At 37.4% G+C, this 23,023-nt stretch overlaps 1 protein-coding gene across 4 annotated transcripts in view; it reads right to left on the reverse strand.

Moving 5' to 3' along the window:
• KIF2A (kinesin family member 2A) overlaps positions 1-23,023 on the reverse strand; it is a 56,585-nt gene that overhangs the window by 22,278 nt on the left and 11,284 nt on the right. For 2 of the 4 annotated variants that reach the window (XM_032097299.1, XM_032097301.1), the window contains exons 2-9: positions 11,984-12,078; positions 10,620-10,739; positions 9,960-10,014; positions 7,844-7,909; positions 7,131-7,231; positions 4,632-4,727; positions 3,788-3,842; positions 664-826 (exon numbers count right to left, since the gene is read on the reverse strand). In XM_032097299.1, coding sequence (XP_031953190.1) covers positions 664-826; positions 3,788-3,842; positions 4,632-4,727; positions 7,131-7,231; positions 7,844-7,909; positions 9,960-10,014; positions 10,620-10,739; positions 11,984-12,078 — 751 coding nt within the window. Of the gene's footprint in view, positions 1-663; positions 827-3,787; positions 3,843-4,631; positions 4,728-7,130; positions 7,232-7,786; positions 7,910-9,959; positions 10,015-10,619; positions 10,740-11,983; positions 12,079-23,023 lie in introns of all 4 variants that reach the window. The other 2 variants (XM_032097297.1, XM_032097300.1) reach the window with 1 other exon arrangement.

A 23,023-nucleotide genomic window follows, 5' to 3' on the forward strand; every position in this document is an offset into this window, starting at 1 on the left:
ATGTGTCTGTTGCTGTTGGTTTTTAAATTAGGAAGATTTGGCATTTTCAGCAAGATAACTTAGCTCCATACACTTCCATGTTATATCAGCCAGATTGCTTCCAGAAGGTAAGTTAGCTCAGGTACCTCGGCAATACTGCAATATAAACTCACTCACTTTATTTGAACTCTTTTCTCACCCTCTACTGATTTGTTTCCATCTCTTAATTATCCTATATTCAAACTGCAAGCTCTTTGGTGCTAGGGCTCTCCTTTTCTTCCAGGTTTCCTGATGACCAAAAGCCACGACTCAGGCTTCTCAGGTGCTGCACACACACTAAATAAGACAATAACCCGGAAGCAGATGGAGAACTCATTATGTGGCTCACGTAATCAGCAGCTGAGGAGGCAGGCAATACTTGCAAGAGCCTGGAAAGCAGCAGGGCTTGGAGAAGGATTGGGAGCAGGACTGAGGTCACAGAGGTGGAGATGACATTGCAGGCGAAGAATTAGGGATAAAGAGTTAAAACAAAAGTAAACAGGTAAAAGAATGGAGGTAGCAATATACCATCTGGTAACACAGATAGTAAGAAGAAAGTCTATGACCAAGGTTAAGTGTGACAGTTATTAGCATGGAAAAAAACACGACAAAAAAGATTCACCAAATAAAAGCATATACACATACCTGTAAACCATTTCATTAGGAGCCGTGTCATCAAAGGCATAATCAAAACGAAAAGTTTGGTTTTCTAGGTACCTTGTCAAATCCACCTTTTGTTTTGGTTCATGTACCATCACAACATCTTTACTAGGAATTGTTATTACATCAAGGTCTTTCATTAAAGTTTCTATAAAATAAGTGAAATATATATTTAACTAACAACACATCATTATTTTTACATTATCCCCTTGTTTACACTCTTATCTCAGATAACACAGCTCCTCCAAGTAACAACACTGCAATGGATTAGGGCTTCTGATGCCTAGATAGTAATCTGCTACGGAAGAGATTTCATTTTGGAAGTCTATTCATCCTATCCTACCAATTGATAGAAATTAAAGAGAGGTAAAAACTGTTTAGAAAGACTATGATCATTAACTACAGCACTGTCATTGTAACACATTATGTCTTCTATAACACTTTTCATGGATTTGAGGTCTTATTACTCAGCGACTATAAAGTCTTACAGCTTACTGTAAGAATCCTTTGAGTTTTTATAAATACCTTCTGTAGTGGAGAAACTAGATGCCAGTACTATGCTGCTTCGACTGAAAACACAACAAAATTACCATTTTTATGATAATATGTTTTATTTTTAAGTTTTATCTATATATTTTCTTTAAATTTCACTTTCATTCCTCACAGGCATCTTAATTTGTGTACTCCTTCTGGAACCTACAGTACATATCTTTAATATATAATTCCTCTAAAGTAAAATCCTTTCTGAAGATTACCTTGTAAGCAGAAAAAGCTGAAAATTATAATGATCCTTCCTACCTCTGTGACTTCAACAGTGAAATCTCAGATTGTAATTACTATACAGCACTGCAATTTACTGCTAATTGTTGTATGATATATGAGTCAGCAAAACACAGAACCCAGTGATCCATAATATGCACAAAAGTAAAGACCCTTTGTGTGTACAGTTGGGATTCACTAATGTGTCCTACTTGCATTTCTATGTAAAATTTCTTAAGGCATGCAGTTCAAGAATTTGATGTGACTTTATACAACCAGATAGAAACCTTTTCACAAGTTAACATCCTGATCAAACAGTACAATGGTTACCATTGCATTACATTACACACCAATGGAAACACACATTCCAGTCACAGTATAATCAATTTTTCAACTGCACTGCAATAAAATAAAATGCAATTATTCTGCAGTAATCACAGACAAAAAGTAAGGAACAGTGACAAAAAGAAATGTATGATGGACAATTCTTTGCAGCAAAAACTTTATAGTTTAACCAGTCAGAAAAGGATTTTTCTTTAACAATTGTTTGGAATAAGACATTTACTTCCTGCCAGCTATTTGGTATGAGAACCTGCATTCCTTGCTGATGAAAATTAGGAATAGTGTCTCTGAAACCCACCACACGTTTCACAATTATAAATTCATGTCACTGAACTAAAATCTTAAGGTGTCACTCTGAACACCTACTTCCTGCAAAGTCAATCTGCAGAAAAATTGGCGCTGATAACACCTAATGTTTTTGGTCATAATTCTGCATTTGTGAGATGATAAAACAAATTAATTTTATTTCTTTTATTCATAGGGCAACAGTCTAGTATCCTTAATTCTTTTATACTTTTCTATGATTTTATGAGAAATACTGTTTCTTATGAACTGAGATTGTATCATGTGGGTACTAGATTATCATCCCCTCCATAGATTATTTAGTTAACACCTTTTTTACTGCAGTTTATTCTTAAAAATGCAAAATGGCTTTAGTATCAACCTCATTTTTACTTAGATATTCATCTTTCTACAAACACCTCTGATCTACTTTTTTAATAGCTCCCAACCACTAATACCTAAGATATGCCACTTTCACAAAATCCAATCCTACTTCTGAATCCCAATTAATGTCCCATAACAATTTGTTTTCATTTACTGCAATTTCACTTTGTCCACCTTCAGAACAGGTAGAAAGTGACATTTTTCCCAACAGTAAAAGTAAAAATGAAAAAAAAAATAGAAGCAGCAATGTGAAGGAGAAAAATAAGACAAAACCTAACTATATACTGGTATCAACATACGTATGGGAAAAGGGAAAACATTTTTCCCACTTTCCTCTGGATATGCTTCAGATAAGCCTAAATGTGTAGTTTTGACAGTATAAAAACAATAAATGGCATCCCAAGTTGCCTCAGCATCAGACTGATGCTCTTTTGAGTCCTTCAGCTGAACAGAATATAAGAGAAAGAGAAGGAGAGAAACATCTTGCAACACTGGATTCACACGGGCTGCAATTCAGTAGCCATTTGTGTTCCTAAATTCCCACTGACAGTAAAGAACTTCCTAGGAAGATTGGGATTTAACTGGAGTTGAAAGCTGAACAGCTTTTTGTTGTTTGGTTTTGGTTTTTTTTGAATACAGACTCCAGTCTGATGAGCACGCAGTAAGAAAAATAGTTCTAACACTCATCACATTAAAAAAAAAGTCATTCAGGAGTTCTTTTAGTACCTAACAGTTCTTTAGTGGCATTTGATACGCTCTAGGGTAACTCTGCCAGCCCAGAGCAGCAACTCCAGGGTGTACAAGTTTTCTGTTTGTCTGTAATCCATTAGCCCTGTGAGGATGTCTTGAACATGTTTAGGCATGACCTACCATGTCATAAGACACTTCCTTAATGTCTGATTCAAGACCACTTGAAAGTATAAAAATATATGTACAAAAACATGTATGAAAGTTTTCACTGTGTAACTCTCTTCTCAGGAGATCACTTCAAGGATACTTTAAAATAACAGTGATCCTAACACAATGTAAGACTACTGAAGGAATTAGAGTAGAATTCATTTCCAGATCAACTAAATACATCCTAGATGACCTTGGGAAAAAACCGCACTCTCCCTGTGCCTCAGCTCCTAATACATAAAATTGCGGTAGTTAAACTACTTTTCTCCCCATCGCTATGCAGGTTATGATGAGTCTACAAATTTTCTAGGTCCGTCAAAATATTGTCTTATATATAAGAGTTTCACCTTTGGTCAGTACTTCTTGAGTTGTTTAACACAAAAAATGTTACTACCAGAACCAGCTTTTCAGATAAACAAATCAACAAAACCTTCAGTGATCATACCTTTTTTATTGAGCGGTCGTTTTCGTACACAAACACAAATCCTGTGCTCATCAATCTGCAAAGGAAAGTCATTTAGTGAACTATACCCCAATTCCAGTTACAAAATATTTAACTTTGACTTCTCTTTTTGAGTTAAATAACCAATCATTTAAACAAAGAGAAATTTCTAAGACAGTGAGTCATGTGAGCATGTAAAAGCCCCTTGTGTCTGCACAGTAGCCTAGAACCCAAAAGGGAGAACCAGACATGAGAAAACTCTCTGCAGACAGTGATCTAATCCTACAGAGCAACAAGTGGTATTGGACTATTGCAAGCAAATCCAGCTTTAACAGGGCTATTGACAGAAATTATATGCTATTGACAGAAATTGTCACATTCTCTGATTTCCATAGAATCTGACAGTCTTCATCATTTAAGGATTCTTCTCCTCAGACTTGTCTGTAAACCAGAAGACCACATCACCTTTAAAGATCAAATATTAATCATGATGCTGAAAAGGGCTTTTCAAAAAAGTTTCATGGTTTTGTGTGCACATCCCCCAGTATCCCAGGAAAATTTTATCATACAAAGGCTGAGTAACTACTTAGTACATATTGGCATTATTTAATAGTAAAAAGATACTTAAACAACTTAACAGTAGTTCAGTAAATTAGGACTTCCAAAACCTACTCATTTCAATATCAACAAATTTCTGAAAAAATAAACTCATGTTATACTGAATACTAATGTATATTAAAATACCTACTTTTCACATTAATAGACAGAAGTATACATTGAAAAAAGATGAAAACATACAGCAAAAACACAGAAGGATATCACATTTCCGTGTTGCTGGCATACTTACAGGATCTGCAGTTGTCAGTGGTCTATAATCCAAACTTCCCCTGAAATCTCTTATCATACACATAATTTCATAATTTGGGTTTGTTGCATCAACATCCTAAGAAAAAGCAACAGAATTTCTATTATACTTTTTGTTTCCAGAAAAAGCCTAAATTAATAATCTGTAAGAAAAATACACATTAACTGAAATCTTACTTTTTCTGCAAAACATCAGAAATGTCTCTTGCAAGTTTAACATAAGGTTAATGCCTTTTTCCACTCTGATGTAGTTAATTTACTGATGATAGAGGAAACAGCTAAATCCTTCCAATGTCATGCTCTTGGTTGGCATATAATAGAAAATACTTTTTAATTGAGGACTCAGTCTACTCAAGAAAGAGAAATTACTGCTGCCTTTGCCAGAACTTCATACTGAAGAAACATACAGTCAACACCTAATCAGATATGGCACTCTGACAGACGCACAGATACTCCACTACACAGGTACAACACACACCACAGAGGACAGTGCAGGAGCCCTAGCTGCTCTAAACACAATCTTGCTGGATACAAATCAGTTAAAGTAGCTTGGTCCTAACTATTGGTTCTGTGTTAATTTACACAGATACTTGGATGCATTACAAATTCTTCCAAGGGTGGTCCCAGATCCCCAGCAAAGCAGAAGCAATCCCAAGGATACTCAATAGGCTGCATCCAGGCTGTGAGGATTTTGGATGAGATAGAGTTAATTTTCTCCATAGAAGGATGTGGTATACAGCACTGTTTTGGATTTGTGCTGGAAACAGGGTTGATAATATACGGATGTTTTAGCTATTCCTGAGCAGCATTTACACAGCAAAATCCTTTCTTGGTCCTCACCCAACCCCACCAGCAAGGTGGCCAACACAGCCAGGACAGCTGACCCCACAACACAGGCTCAGAACATAACCCATGCTTAAACCTGGAGCCATCAGTACCAGAGTGAAATGACATATAAGAGGCCATGCATAGAGCACCACTAAGCTGAGCCTGAGCCTACCCTGTTCTCTGAAGAACTGATTTAACAACTTCCCATCACTTCTCCTTGCAAATACATGTTCTGCAACACTTCAGGACATGCTGCTGATGCCAAACACAGACAACTCTGGTGCTCACACCCTACTATGTTTTGCATGGCTACCCCCACATGATACAAAACTTCTGAATCACAGCTGGCTGTGAACACAGTGTAGGCACTCTCAGAAAGCACTGGATTGGGGTTACTAAGCTGAAAGGGAGCCAGCTCATTCTTTGTATTTGTGACACAGCCAATCCTCACCTCAGAAAAAACTGCCCTGGTAATCAGAAGCTGACTGTACCTTGATGTCATTCACTCTGACTACAGTGAACTAAAAACTGCTGACAGTAAGTCTTCACAAAATGTTTCTTTGTAACATTCAGAAAAGAGTATTGCTTATCACAGAGAAAGCATTTACCTAATATTCTTCAAGCCCTGTTTAAAGGTCTTGCATACTAGAAGTCAGAGCTTGGTGAATTATTGCTGCATTTCACAACAACCTATCCATACAGAAGTTTAAGACTCAGATGCAAAAGGAGTGTTCACAGGAGAAATAAAAAGAAAATTTTACAACTAACACCATTTCCAAGTATTTTAATACATAAAGCCTAAAATGGTCATTCCTTACCCATGAAGACATATTAATGTTTTGTGTAAACGATGTAAATTATAAAACACAAATTCAACATAGGTGATTTTAGATCAACTTGGAAACATCATTAAACCATGAAAAGTAAATTGTATGAATGATGTACTTGATCATGGTAATGCTCATGTCAGCAGCAGATTGGTACTATGTCTTTAGAGACTAACACATAAGCACAGGGCTGCCAACAAGATTACACTCCTAGTTTTGCTAAAGCTTTTACACCATTGTGACAGAAAGTCATTTAATATTAAGACATTTTTCTCAAAGGATTAGCAACTTCATTTCTTTCATACAAGTTTTAAACAACTGTCTGACAAGCTGCTTGCATGATGAAATTATAAATATATAGACTAGTTTAAGGAAAGAAACATTAAAAGTCACTGTTAAAACTTGACCCTCAAGTAGATCTATAAAGCATCAAAGATCATAAAGAACAATTTATCATAATCTCGTATTACCTCCTGTAGAATAACAGACCTCTCTAAAAGTCAAAAGGTTGGTTACTGTCAAAAATATATTTTCCCTAAGAAATAGCTATCATCAGTATTTGTTCTCTGAAGAACATGCAGCAAGACAGCAATTGAAAGCTATGATTTCTGTAGGAAGAAAAAGAGGGAGAAAACCATCTAAAGTAGTAGTTATGAGAGCAAGGCTACCAAACACCAAAATATTTGTCAAACCTGTATACAGAATGAAAATATTTAATTTCAAGATTATCACAATTCATAAAAATTCTTGAACACTGAAAAAAGCACAATGATTTTGCAAACTTCTCTTGCTGACGTGTGATTTCCAGTTGAGCTAAAAATACTAACCTGAGCTCTTTTTTCTCTAAGTTCCTGCTGCTGTAACCTTCTTTTTTCACGCTTCTCTTGCAATTTTTCTACCTCTTTTACACAGTTAGATTTTCTACGTGCTTAAAGAAAAAGACGCAATTTTAAAATATTTTCTGTATTTACACTGTAAACTTCAATTTAATTAATGTATCAATAATTAGAATGCATCAACTATCAACTATATCTTCAAGCAAATCTGTATTAGTATAGAATCATTATGGCATTTAAATTTCTAAAATGTGTAAAATTTATTAGAAAAAATGTCATGAGAATGGGACAATAATTACACAAACAAAAATATATGACCTTGAAAATATATTTGGACAGATACATGTGATCTCTTGGTTTGAAATAAAAGTAAGCCCAGGCAAAATTTTTAAAAAAATTAAAAAAACAAAAAAAGAAGATAAACACACCACTATGGTTAAAAGAAAATAAAGGAAAAACAAATTCCAAATACTAGTACAATTATGACAAAAATGAATTTGTTTAGCCACAGCTTTCTGTTAAAGCTCCTCAAGGAAGCTGACAACTGAGTGTGTAGACTAGTTGTCATTTATGGATAACAACATAATCCAAGAGAATGTACATGTAATGCCCAGAATGAACGAGTCCTTGATACACGGTTTACATACAAGGGGGTCCAAATTCCTTTTTTGCAGCTTGAACTGGAGATATATCTGAAACAGTACCATTCTGTTGAGAGGAGGAAGACTGCTCGGGAAGCTGAGTAGGTCGTGCACGCGCAGAACCAACCACTGCAAAGGAGAAGCACAAAGCTCGTCTGGACATGGAGGACTAACCTTTCCACACGTTTATGAAATGCTTTGTTAAGATGAGTTGAAATGAGGCCCCTTTCCAGACACAACAATTTACTGTGGATGAGGAGGAGCTGTACTCACAGAAAGTCTATTAATAAAAACATCTGGTATACAGCCTTTTATCCTAATGCTGTACACTAGCACAACATAGTTATTAAGTGCCAATGCTGCACATGCATAATTTTAAATGCTGCAGAATTAGTACAACTTACTATGTCCACAGAATGAAGTGTTTACTTGGAGATATACAGTCCTGAAGCATAAAATGCTTCAATTTTATTTATATTGTAGTTACACCCAAAAAAGTAGTAAGAAAAGAAGCCCCACTGTTTCAAATTCACTAGATTCTACAAAATGCTCCAACCCCATTGAGCCTCCAATCTCTGGAGGAGCAAAGCACTAGAAATTAAAGCCAGTGAAGTGCAGCACAATCTGTAAGCAGAAGAAACAAGCCTTTTTGCCTCTGTACTGGAAGGGATACAGATACAATCAATATGTCTAAACTTATGCATTGATTCTATATGCTAAGATGATTCTATGCTAAGAATGCCAGTTTCTGAAGAAGCTGTGATGTCTTTTTCCAGTGAATGCAGTGGGAGTGGTGAGCATGCAAGCCTCTGTGATTCAGATGAATGATTTAAATTTTTTCAAGTAGTTGCTTCGATCAGCTCTGCTTCAGCTGGCCCATTTCTTGCACACACTTCTAATAGAGTGTGTCAGAAGAGTGCAAAAGTGAAGGTATCAGCTCTGATCAGCAGCTAGAGATGACACTCCAAGTGAAGGTCAGCTCACTGTACAACATGGAAACAACTACAGAAACTGGTTTTGAACAGGACAGACAAGACAAATGCCCAGATCATTCCACATATCATAGGAGATCTACCTTATAGCACAAACTGACTACACAAAATAAGACAGTGTGCTGAGAAAAGCTGAATTGTAAGGCCAAAAAAGAAAAATATTTAGGCCAACAGTGAATAGTAAGAGACATGGTACTTACTGAAATATAAGTTACAGGGTTATTTCATACCAAACAGATAATTTACTACAAATGACAAAATGTATGGATGTGGGACAGTCCATCAGTAAGACATCTCATATTTAAACCATACCAGGTCAGGGAAAAAAACCAAACCACTCCTGTATTTTCAATCTCCTTAATATCCCCAGAGCCAAATGGCAGAAGGGCAAAAGTGGTCCCAATCAGAAGAGTCTGATCACATGCAAAGATATGCAAGCCCACTTGTTTTCCAAGTTTAAACAGATGGACTGGAATCTAGTCTGGAGTAACATTAGTAGATTAATGTTTGGAAGAAGAGTCATCATCATCATCACCATCACCAGTACAAGTTAATTAAGCTGAACATAGGAGAGAAAATGAAAACAATAAGCAGTAACTATTTTTCACATGCTATAGATGCATTACATCTGTATTCATCCAATACATACTTTTCACCTATCCTCCTGTGGTATTTCAGCAATTTTTTTCAGTTTTTTTCACTGTTAACTGTAGAGTGATGAAAAATCTGTAGGACTTAAGTATTCTTTGAATGACTGTTTACACACAGGCTGTTACAAAACAACAGCCTGTTAACAAAAAAAGTTAAAAAATTGAAAATGTTAAGAATTTAAAGTGCACTACTTTGTGTATACTGAAACATTCAAATAAGCTGAGGACACTTATATGAAAAGTCCCTGCATGTTTTAATGCTGCATAATTATCTTCAAATTTTTGCACCTTCAGGTAATTCAGCTTAACTTTCATAATGCTATATTGCTTAAACTTGCACATAAATATTATTTGTACTGCATGAATTCCTAAGTATACATAGTAATAATTCTAGGAATTATATACCATGTCTTTTACATGTCACAGGCATACATACCAAATGAGAAATGTAAAACTATTAAAGAATACTGGATAAACAGGAGATTAAAATGTTACCATATTTTTTACCTCATTGAAATGGAAAGAGATAACTTTTACCTCTATTATCTCTGGCAGGAGGGTCATTCTTAGAAGGTAACACAGTTCGTCGACTCTATAAAGAAAGAAGTCTCTCTTACTTATCACCATATTATTGAAAACATAAACTGCAGCCCTACCGCTGCTTCTTTCCAGTGAATGAAAATAACACCACACGAACAATAGAGATCTTATTGCTGCCAAATTGCACCATGAAAAATAGTTGTTTCGATGAGCTCTGCTTCAGCTGACCCATTTCCTGCACACACTTCTAACAGAGTGTGTCAGAAGAGTACAAAAGTGAAAGTATCAGCTTTGATCAGATGACACTCCAAGTGAAGGCCAGCTCACTGTACAACATGGAAACAACTACAGAAAAAACTTTCTGTAAAAGTGAAGGGGTGAAGGCTGATTGAACTGTATGTACTGTTTCAGAAAACTCCAAAACCTTTTATATATATTTTTCATTAAGACATTTAGTTATAAAAATATTAGTTCCCAACTCCCTCTCTGCCAAACCTGTTCTTAAAAAAATTTAGAAATCCCTATTCACTACAGGAAAAAGAAAGGAACACAGTTATCAAACAGTACCACAGACACGAAAGTTACAAATTCGAGCAGAACACCATGTATAGAGCTACTGTACAGTTGTCATGAACATGTTGCATAGATATTACCAACCTTCACAATTTTGTTTACTTTGGCTGATGAAGCAGGTGGTGGTAGTGTTTCTGGACCAGGTTCAATATCTTCATCAGGTGCAAGATCTGGGTTAAGTGAAAATATGCTCTCTAAATCAATCTGTGAAAAAGAGCATAAAACACATTAATGACTCTTAACATAAATCCTCTCTATATCTCCTGTTATGTTTGACAATAAACAGTTAATATATTTAGTGGTTTTGCCCCACAATTTGTTCATTCTAAGACCTGAATTATCTTCTGTTCACTAAAAACAGACTAATTTTTGGTCTTTGTATTATTTGAAAACACATCATTCAGTAGAAGGATGAATTAAAAATGACCAATAGATAGTATAATTTTGTAAAGTGATCAAACTAAGAGAAAACTAGCTAGTATTATTATGGTAATTTGACAATTACTGCAAAATAGGTAAGACATTCCATAACAGAAGAAGAAGGAAATTTCAGTTATCTTTAATTTCCCAGACAGTGCAAAAGAAACAAATTACAAAGACCAAAAAAAAAATCAAACCATAGCTGAAACCATGTTAAATTTATCATGCTTCTTTTTTTCAGGTATTATTAAGTGCAATTCAAACTGCTATAAAATGTAAGGGAGGAGGGGCAAGATCTTAAAAATATGATTTTGTAAAAGTGTTGAAGAGCTTTGGTCACTATAGACTTCTGTTTCTCTTGGCTGGACCTTTCAAAGACCTCTGTACTGTATAGATTCTGGGTGTCTTCAGCTGATGGAATCACCAGGACTTCCTCATGGCTTTTTTTTCTTTTTCCTGTGTTTTCACAAAACCAGTGAAGTGTAAAGCATAGTTATTTCTGACATGCTTCTCCAAACCGAAACTGGCTAACACAGTCCAAAATTTAAAGGAAGATGGAGCAGGAAAGTCTTACACAAAAAGATACAGTTTCATAAGGAAAGCAAGGCTGGAAAATTGTTGCCAAGAATAACTGAATAAACAAACAAACTGGTAGTTAAATTCCTCAAGAATACAAACACAAGACGATGTCTAGTTTAGCTCTCCTCCCAGTTTCCTGTCTGAACTGTGTGTCATTCTCCCTCCTAAAAATCTGATTTTTCTAGTTGTAAAAATAGGATAACAAAGTCAGCCTTTGTAACTTGGTTCAAAATCAACAGATGATAAGAACCGCTTAAAAGCTATGACACAGAGCTCAGGTACAAAGAAAACAGAATTTACTCAACACTTCCTGTTCAAGACAGTCTGTAGCCAAAGAATCATCAAGTAAATTAAGATTTATGTCTCATTTTTGTTTCTAGCGCAAATTCCAAAGCAATATTCACGTAGATTACACATTTTTTTTAAAAATTGTAAATAAATAAGTTTACCTCTTTCCCTTTAGTATCTCCATTTTCAATCCATTCAACAGTTACACTTTCATTATCTTCATTTAGGGATGTTACCATAGCTTGGTGAATTCGGCCTAGAAAGCAAATACAAGTGATCGTTTATTAACTGGTAGAAAAAATTTCCAGAACTTATTTTCATCCCTGCACTGAGACATAATAGAGAGAGGTAGGAAGAAGATGGTTGAAAAAAATGAGGTGATAAATAGAAGGTGATTCTAGGTCACACACTGTGAAGTGGCTCAGACCTGACCCACCAGTGGAGGCTCTAATACGACAGTCAGCATCCAAGTGAAAAGCACAATGAACAGAAAATGGAGTGGTAAGTAAACAGAACACCTCAGGAAAGCCACACCACTTAGACTCTCTCTCCTTGAGAGCAGAAAACTCCAATACCAGAAGATACCCACAGGTGCTAAAGGCCCCTGAAGTGCATTTCACAAAGGCTTGTTTGTCTCCCCTTCTAGGCTGACACAACATTACACATCTCAACACAGAAATTAAGGCCTTTGAAATTGTGTTCTGATACATATTTTTTAAAGGCACCAGTCAGGTGGTAGTCCAACTAAAATAAACTGCCTGGAACAACACAAACCATTATTTTAGAAAGAGCTACTTACACTGACTGCTGAGCTTGAGTTAAGGTGCTTTTGCATTGACTTCTCCAATGAAAGACCCAAAGGAAGCAAGCCCCCACAGAGTAAAATAAAACTAGTAAATCTTCAGTAGGAATAAGGATTTTTCTTCTAAAATATGTAGTACACTGCAATTTTTGTGTGTCCTATGCACAGTGAAAAGAGCAACTGGAAGAGCAGGATAGCCATGCACCGACACAAAAGGATCAACATCCAAGTGTCACACTGATTTCACATCCATGCTTTACCCTAAAGTACCAAGAACTGAGGTTTCTAAAGAACACGACTCCAAAGCAACTTCTCCTCTCACACCCTGCTGTAATGAGGGTCCATACTATGGAGAAGCAATCCCTTACTCCACCTGCCACAAGCTGCCACCTAGGACTACACGCAATTCCCAAAGCATGAGTGATCATCCTGGAGCAGTTGTGCAAATGCTGCTGCTGGGCATCTGCTCAGGGTGAAATACAGCACAATCAGCACACATGCTTCAGTCTGGGCCTTCTCTGCCTTGTACTTACTCTTCTTTTCTAAAGCTATTGGCCCCACAAATCCCTTTTAGTTTTCTGCTCCACTGATTGTTTCAACTTTTTGTTTTAGCCACTTTAGTCACAATTTGACAGTTTTCCAAAAACAACAACAAAAAAAACCAACCAAAAAAACCAACCAAACAAACAAAAAAAGGGTTTTTACAGTCTAAGCTTTCTAGGGCCTGCAGAGGGACAGAAAGAAAGAAAAGCCTTGAGTGATATCCCAGATTAACTCAGCTAACAGTGAGACTAACAAATGTATACCATTAATATTTCTTTTATTACAAAGGCTGCCTAAACATTCACATCTAGTTAAGACTCAGAAAGAAGAGAGTCTATGGGGAAGTGTCATGGAAGATAACAGCAAATCCCTGTACTGTCACACGGTGTGTGGAGGAAGAGCCTAGCTGCAGCTTAGGCGAGGCGTAGTGCTCAGGGAACTCACGGAGCAGCCAGCAGCCCTGGGCAGCATCGCAGCACTCACCTTGCTGGCAACACACATCATACATGCATTTACAGCCTCCACGCTTCTGGCCCAGAGCATAACAGTTGCTCCCACACTAAAGAAGGTTAAGTAGTTTTTTAACATTCTAAGTAAAAAGCCTCCCCTTTTGCTTCACTTGGTTTCTGTCCTCTGGCATTCTCTTGTTTTTATTTCCCTGACCCATGCTTTTTCTGAACAAATCCTTCCCTTTGTGCTTCCTGAGCACCATTCTCGCTACCCTCAATACTCCTCTCCATTAATATTTCAGCATTTAATAACCTCTCAGGACTTAATTTTGTGCAAGAACACTGTTGTAGAACTGTTTCAATGAGCTATATGGTCCTTCAGCAAAGTAGCAACAGAAGCTGCTGTCTTCCTGTAGCAATGTCACTCCTGCCTGTTCTGCAAAGTGTGCTGAGACCAGGCCACATGGACACAAAAGCTCGGGGAACTGGGAATTTAAGCTTACATTGGTATGATCTTCTGCTGCTGTTTTAAGGCTTGGCCCAGCTGTCAATTCAGAATCAAGAGAAAAACAGTGTATGGAAAACATCTGTTTAGTAAAACATGTTCTATACAATATTACAATAATACTTTGTTCATTACCAAATTTTAAAAGTTTTGCAGAAAACCACTATTCACAGCTGAAACCTGTGACACTGTATTAGTCACAGAGCCATCATGTAAGTCCTACTACCTGTTTCTGTGCTCTGTTACTTTTGACAGAGAACAAGTAATATTTAAAAAAGGTTTCATCTATGCCATAACAAGTGAAAAGAGATCAAAGCAGGCTGATGAATGAACAGAAAATACCCCACACTCTAACAAACACAGTAAGCCAGCATGCCTTAACAAAAGAATCACAATAAATCTTCCCTCTCTGTGCCAGATTTCATCCCTTCCCTGGCCAAGAAAGTCAGGGCTGAATAAAAAACACAAAACCCCACATACTAACAAAAATAAAAGTTATGTCCATCTTCCAAATACTCTGAGCTTAAACAGAAAATGTTCACTACAGTGTTTAAACTGGCAAGGTACTCATACTATTTGTTCCCAAAAATTCTTTGTGTTACTAAAAGTTTACATGCTACTGAAGTGCCAGATAGAGCATTTACATTTTTACAATTGCCTCTTGCTCTCTGGAAACAGTATTCCATTATATTTTTCTAGTACACAGCTGAATACAGCAGCTGGGAAATTCAGGAATGCCAACAACCAATTAGGCTGGCATAAACCTCGTCTAGCATATAAAGCAAGACTAAGCTACAAATGCTGAAGTGTAAGAGCCAATCTGCCAAGAATGTTTCAATGCAATGACCTTAATTTCTGGTGCACTTTCTAGAGCTGTATCAAAATTTGACATGTAAGCATGTCCATGTAAACATGAACCAGCTTTATAAGCTGAAGAAGTAACAAGTGATTCAAGACCATCTTCACACACACCTTAAAACCAGAAGAAGTAGAGCTGATACAACTCTTCACTTGGCATTTCCTTAATTTCTAGTGCCTCTCCTCACATGATTAGAATTCAGATCACAAGCAACATTTTTTTTCTGAGAAGTTGCTCCATTTCTGTAGGGCTCCCAGAGAAGCAGTCACAGCACCAAGCCTGAGTTCAAGATGTGTTTGGACAACAACTCCCAGGCACATGTTGTGGCTCTTGTCCTGTCCAGGGCCAGGAGTTGGACTTAGTGATCCTGACAGGTCCCTTCTAACTCAGCATATTCTGTGATTCTATGGGGCTAAAACTAATGGAGAAATTATTTGAAAAAGCTATTATTTGGGTAAGTATGCTCTGTCATATAGCACATGACATCTGACTAATCTCCTACTGACCAGAAAATACTGCTGCATAAAAAATGCTGCTGCCAATACGAGAGAAAAGTGTGTGACACAATACCTTAAATATACAGACATTACAATATCAACTCACCATTCCCTTTCTCTCTAGTCATCTGATGAACATTTGACAAACAGAAGGAAGCAAGCATACTGATCTGATCTACAGACATATGATACAAATATCCTCTACTGTAAAAGTTCTTAGGGCAGCTAGTAGTGCACAAAAAGGTTCAGGAACAGCAGTGCAAGCAAATAACCAGGGCTAATCAAACATTTTTATTAACCCCTAGCCTAGGTAGCAGTGCCAACTCATTGCAAATACCAAATGTACTTAGATCCTTACCTCTAAGCAAAGAGAACATTTTCTACCTGCCAAACTTCTCCAAACCACAATTTTGAAGCAGTGATCAATCAAAAAAAGCAGTGATCAATCAAAAGCAGTGATCAATACTAAACCCATGGCCCTTTCATCTTCCTACTACTTTTCAGAAATGTAAGTTATCAGTGTGAAATACGAGTTGGTGTCTAAATTACAGTCTGGACTACAGCAGTGGCTGATATGTGACAAACTCCTTTGAATTCTCCCAAGTGACTCAAGACATGGAGTTGGACCGCATTCTTCCCCACCCTTCCACATAATTGAAGTGTGCCTGCCCCAAAAGATATAGTACTCACACATCTCATGCAAAAGCTTTATGAAATCTTAGAAATAGCTTTGAGCCATAATAATTAAAAATTTACACTCAGGCTCTGGATTGGGCTATGGAGAAGAGAGGTTTAAAATTTCCACTATGATCCTCTCATTCCACCCCCAAAGCAGTAGGAGGACCCTACCCAGCAGTGTTACATTATGACCATCATACAGTTTAAGCCTTGTTAGCCCAAACCCAGGCAACTATTTTGAGCAGGACCAGGCTACAGCAGTGTTAACAGACCTAACCTTGGCTCACGGCTTGCTCATGTTACATCCCTTGTACTTGCCACATCTTCAGCACCACAAATGTGTTACATTAGCTCTGGCAGTGACCATCAACCAAGCACTTAGCTTTTTTAAGGGCATTAACACAACATGTTCTTAGGTGAATGTAAAAATATACTACAATTTCACACCTACTACAGTCTTGCTGAGGACGACCACTGCAACAGATGCTACTCACGCCTTAGAAGATTATAATACACATTTGTGAAATAGCCATGATTTTCCTATTCATGTTCATGAGTGACTAATGTGAATGTTACCTCATCTAGAGACACCTGGACAGGACTGACCTCTGTCAACTGATAGTCAAAAATTAATATTGTGAAGAACACTGTTTTCTTCACTCTTTCTTAAGTAATACAAACTCCAAGTTACATATATAAAAAGAAATATGTTTCAGAGAAGCAGGAAGCTGCAAACTCAGAAGCAGCACTTACCAGACAGAATTACTGTCCATAAAATTACCTTCTGTGCTACAGGTTCCAGTCCTGGCAGCTCTGGGGCTTTCCTGCTCTCACAGAGCTCAAGGAGGTAGAAAAAAAAAATCACCAAATAATGCCTGTAGCGAACTTTAAGGAAAAAAATCCCAAATAAAAAGAGAACTCCTGGCTTGGTGTCTCCATCAGTGTCAACTATGGGGATGTCTCTATTCAGACTAATCATTGTTTGTCATGGTCCTCCCCACACTACACAGACAGTCCTGCTGCTCATCCTCCAAGGAAAAAACAGCAGTAACTGCTGACTGATGTTACTTCCTCCACAACACCAAATGTATTTGATTTCATTTTGTTTCAACGTTTCATTTATCCACAAACCAGTGGATATAGTCTTTTATTTTCATCGTATCTACCACTGCAACACCACTTTCATTTTACTTAATCTTGTATCTACCAGTGTTACACAACTTCTGTTTTACTTAATCACAGAGATTTATTTCAGCTTTGCCAGCCCTCCCTATTGTCTTGTCTGTTACCTTAGTTAGAGTTATCACACTGTCAAATGGACATCAAACATGCACAGTCCCTCCAATATCTCTAAAGCAGTTATTAAATACTAAAAATAACATATAATTTATTAAATATATATTTTAGTATTTATTTTTGTGGATGATCCCTAGCTGCTACCAACTCATTTTGTTGTATTATCAAAATTATCACAACAATACCCAGGTCCTTCATATGACACATATGTTACAACCCCATCTTATCATCTCTGTAAAGATCTACAATGTAACAGACAGCGATTTTGAGAACAGAAAGCAGTATTACCCAAATCAAGTTTCCCATTTCTGCCTGTATGTTCCAGCTTTGAATTAAAATCCAACTTAATCTACTCTTGCCCCTACATAAAAAGCTACCAAACTCAAATATATCCCAAGCTAGATATGTAGGTAATTTCTGTGCAAGTACCAATCAAACATAGTGCTTTAGAAAAATAGAGTTCACAGATATTACTGACAGTCCACAAAGAAATAAGGAGGGGAGAAATAAACAACACACAGACATGTCAATGAGCTGTGTACAATATTTAGCTTCAAAATACAAATAGTACACTTAATGTCCCTCATACAGCAAACAGGATATAAGTGACTTTTTGGTTCCCCTTCCATCCAACACCAAAAAGCCGCTCCACTCTGAACGACTAAATTACAGCTCACTGTGCTCAACCTAGCTGAACTTGTTAGCTGTCCATACTGAAGCACCTTCTCTAAAGAAGTTACTAAGAGCTGCATCCTCACATTTTTGTCTGTTGTGATTTTTTCTTCTCTAATAATTCTCTATCTCCAGTCTTGTCATGTTGTGATTTGGTGGGTTTTTCTGCTGATGTTTCATTTTGCAAGCTGATCTCTAAAATTTCCCTTTACATTCAAAACAAGTTTTCTGTGGTTTCCCCAGTTAGAGGAACACTTTGCTTTTTGCTTCCCTTCAAGGCAGGTCCAATCTCCTTTGGGGGTGGGGTGTTAATATCCTTTTAAGCAGATTTTCCAAGGGCATTATTTTACATTAATAAGCTCTGCTTAAAACATCTTGTCTTTATTTGCTTTCAGAAGCTTCAGCTGCCAGTGTAATCAATGGCAGTCATACCGCCGGCTTCACAAGAGGTTTTCAATACCATCTCACCATGGTAACATTGGGAAGTTTATGCTACATATTGCCTCTGGAGGTGTCAGTGTCAGAGCGGAAGAGGATACATGTTACCAAAGCAGCTGAATTATAACAAAGTGTCTCATTGTGATGCCAACAGATGCACTGATACCTTGACATTTACCAGCAAGTTACCTCAACTGTACCATGCCAGTCATCCTATCATTTTTAAGAGTGTATGAGCTCTCAACTTATTAATTCACCCACAGAGAAAAGTATTTGGAAGGGAGCACCTTCTAGTCATATCTAATACATGATGTTGTAAGTCCCCTTGAAAACTTTAAATAAACTGAAAATATTTCACTTTCATGTATGTTATTAAGTGGTCTGCCTTTGCTATTCACTCAAAAAGCTGCGCTAGCGCCTTGCTGTCAATATATACAAACTTTTTAAAAGATTGCATGTGTTCACAGTAATTTAGTACTCTATGCTCTCCTTTATGGCTTGTACAAACACACCTGTACAAGAATTATCTCTACCTGTTACAGTCCATTAAGAGCATCTGCTTTTCCAACACCATCAACCAGGAGGTGAAATATCCCAGGGAAGCTCCAGATCACTTTCCGCAGGAGCACTCATTGCCAAATAACAGTAATTCTGAAATAGCACTTTACCCTCTCCACACTTTGTGACTAGCTAGAATATCAAGGTTTTATGCCTGTCATTTACAGTTTATGATCTCCTAATCTATAGCAAAAGCACATTCACTTTGTGCCACTTCTACCCCAGTTGTTTTGCTCCACACCTCTTAATCTTCCAGCACAACTTATATCTCCAGATAGATGATAATCACACTCTAACAAAGTAATGAAGTCTCCCAAAAGCAGTGTTACTTTCTGTGTTATGACCAGGAATTAATAACTTTAATGAATGGGAAAAACTAGCCAGCCAGTCCCAAAACTGATTCCAGAAGGCATGTTGTTAGTTAAAATTACCAGGTAAACTATCATCACCTGTCTTAAGCACATGACCTTTCTTGTGTTAAACTTCATCTGAATCATTTCCCATACTCCACAAAACAGTTTATTAAATTCAGAGAAACTTCAGCCTAACCTTCACAAAATGGCTGATACTGGCAATACTGCACAAAGCCCCTCTCATCCTGATGCCCCGCCATGGCCAATCTCAGCGCCAGGTTTCAATATCATGTTAACTTGCTTCATCTCTATCACACTAGTTCAGGACACAGAGACTAGAAGCACTCCAGCATCTGTCCTCCACTGTTTGCTACTACTTTTAGTCAAGGCACTGTACATTCCTAGAATGCTTCAATTAGATGTTATTTTTCCATTTATTTTAGGATGAGCTGTAATCTCCTCTGAAATTAATATTAATGTGATGGCAAATTGCTCCATGGCCTAAAATCTTTTTATTCACTTACGCTGGTTTTGTTGTTGGGGTACCACGACAGTCTGTTCTCTTTGTGATGAGGAGGGGAAGGAACTCCTACAAGGATCTAGCATTTGCTGACAAGGTAGACTGTGGCATGAGCCATGGCATAATCCATGACCAACATTTTCATTCTCAAGCATCAGGCAGTACTAGGATGTAACAGAAAATGTCCTGGAAATCCCTTCTGTGCCTTTTTTTCAGACCTCACTATGGACAGAAACCCTAAGACAACTGGTATGGGATTGGTTCATGTTCACAACTGCCCTGCAACAGCATCTTTCATGACATATTGCTTGGACATGAGCACTTTAGTGCTCAGTCCAGGTCCCTCAGCTGTGCCTGTGGTAGCAAGTAGCACTGCTGCAGCAGGCGCAGAGAGGTCTCATACCATATGTTTTGCAGGGCACTGGGGGGGGTCTAGCACCACAGTCTGAACACCCCTTGCCAGAGTGCATCATGCACCTATCTTGAATGTACCCTTCAGTTACATTTCATCCAAAAGGAACTTGGTGTGCTCCCTGGTTACTTTAACAACGAACTAAAGCACAGCAGAAGGAAGTTAAGTGATGATCAGAAGACATGTGTCCAAAGTCCATTTTCTATATGAACTGAAATCCTTGTTACAGATGCGCACCCCTGTGGACCCAAATGGCACATCTAGAGCATCAAGACCCCTTAATTCACCTTGACCTAAACAAAAATGAGAAAATTGCATTGCAATCTCCCACTATGATGCTTTTAAGAGCATGAATAGGTGCATGTGCTGCATATCCACATACATGCACAAGAATATGGAAGTATGATGCTTACTAAAATAAAGGACTGTCCAAGAAGTGACAGACAAAATGATGCGATTCAGGCCTCTCCTCGAGAACCAGTCACAGGAGTTCAGGTTTTCTGTAGGAGGCAGGTCATCTGGTTCACTCCAGATGGGAGCCCGGAAGTGAACTGGCACATATGCACTGAGAATTATCATGGTACCAGGACACTAGACTAAAATCAGGTGCAAGATAAATTCACAGTCAAAACAGTACAAATTGTGAAATATTTTAACCCTCTGTATGAGAAGATTGCATGCAAACAAGTACTAATGAAGTAGAGCATTGGGAAAGAGAAGCATGTTTTCTTTTATTATATAGGCCTTTCAAAACATTAGCTACAAACTTACAGAACGTCTTGAGCCTAGTGTTTAGTAACACTCTGTATTACACTGAATTTTCCATCTGATCCTTTGACAAAACAGCTTTTTGGGTAGTTATATGTCATGACACCAAAAGAGCCTCCCAAAAATAAAGGAGTACAGAAAAAAAGTGGCAGATGAGCTTCAACATTAAAACAAAGGAAAGACAACACATCCAGAGAAAATGAATCTTAATTACGGCTTTACAATGCTGAATCTGAAATCTCTGATCAAGAGATCCTTAAGTTGACTCAGCTCTCTAAAAACATCATTGCCTAACCATGAACCTGCAATGACAAAAAAAAGCTGTTGAAACTTAAAAGCCAGTATCCTTTTCAAGCTATAAATAAAACTTTGGTACACCCACATCTCAAGTACTGTGGCACAAGTCTTTACACCTCAAAAAAGATGTAGTGGAATAAGAGAAGACAACTAGGAAGACAAAGAGAATGAGGATGTTAAGCAGGTAAAGACCGTTCACTGTTAAGGAGAAGACTGAGGGTGGACTTAGTTAAACTTTACATCCATAAAGGACAAAATGAATGAAAACTACTATTGACGAAATTCTGCAAGACTAAAGCTGGGAGCAGTCTCTTAAGGCACAGGTTACATACAGATGAAAGTGGTAATGTACCTCTGTATGCAGAAAGCAAGGAACTTCTAAATCTTGTGTCTGCAAGAGGCAGACAGTGTAAGTTTGGTCACAAACGTATTCAGTAAATTCACAGATGACTGGTCTATAAATGGCTAGGACTAGGCAAAGTCATACTTCTAACATCCTAGATATAATTCTGGACAGTGGGGGAAGACAAAGACTTTGGACAAAGACGAGGCTGATGTGCTTCCCCTAAATAGCCTCTAGTTGCTGGGCTAGATGAACCACCCATCTGATCCACTAGGGTACTTCATATAGAAGTGGTGAGCTTACTGAAGTATTGTAAGTAGTAAGGAGACTGAGGAACCTCCAAAAAAAGCAAAAACACTTCAGCAGATTAAAAAAAAAAAAACAAAAAACCCCCCAACTTTCTCCAATGTCAGTAAAAGTCTTATAAGGAGAGTAGATAAAAAGTTTTCATTCATATTTCATACAGTAAAAATTTTGTCACATATTCCCACAGCAATACCCCTTCTAAAGTGTAAAAAAAACCCCAAAATGAAACAATAATAAACTACCCATTTTCAAAATTCCTGCGAGGTTTTCCAGCACCTGCTGGTCCCTTCCACAGCCCATATGAATCCCCTTCAGTTCTTGTATTTAAGAAAGATTAAGCAATCAGAGATGCAAACTTTATTCAAATAAGAACAAGACATCAATGTATAAAATGATCATATTTGCTGTCCTTTAGCAAATTTTTCTTTTACTGATGCAGCATAAGTGAAGGTTCCATTCAATTCCTGGTAACATTTGCTCCTGTCCCATGAGCTCATAATGTGTAAACAAGTCGCAGGAATAGTTCAGTATCTTATATATATTTTTTAATAGTTTTGTAAAACTGAATATAATTTGACATCTTTTTTGTATTTAGTCAGCAGTTCCTTGGAGACCTTTAGAACAACTTTGCAGGCAGCTTCTGTAAACTTCTAAAACTGCTTCTCAAAATTACTCTCAGAATACTTCTTCACATATTTTTGCAGATCCAGGACCTCTGTGTTCAGGATAAATTTCACTGCATTTATTAGATTTATTATTTATTAGATTCAGCTCAAGTATGTCCTTATATGGCGGCTGGGATAGAGTTATCTTTCTTCCTAGCAGCCAGTATACTGCTGCATTTTTGGTCTAGTAAGAGGGTTGAAAACACACTTAGGCTTTGGTTGTTAATACTTAGTGCTTAC

Source organism: Corvus moneduloides, chromosome Z (genome assembly GCF_009650955.1).
Source record: "Corvus moneduloides isolate bCorMon1 chromosome Z, bCorMon1.pri, whole genome shotgun sequence".
NCBI classification, from domain to species: domain Eukaryota; kingdom Metazoa; phylum Chordata; class Aves; order Passeriformes; family Corvidae; genus Corvus; species Corvus moneduloides.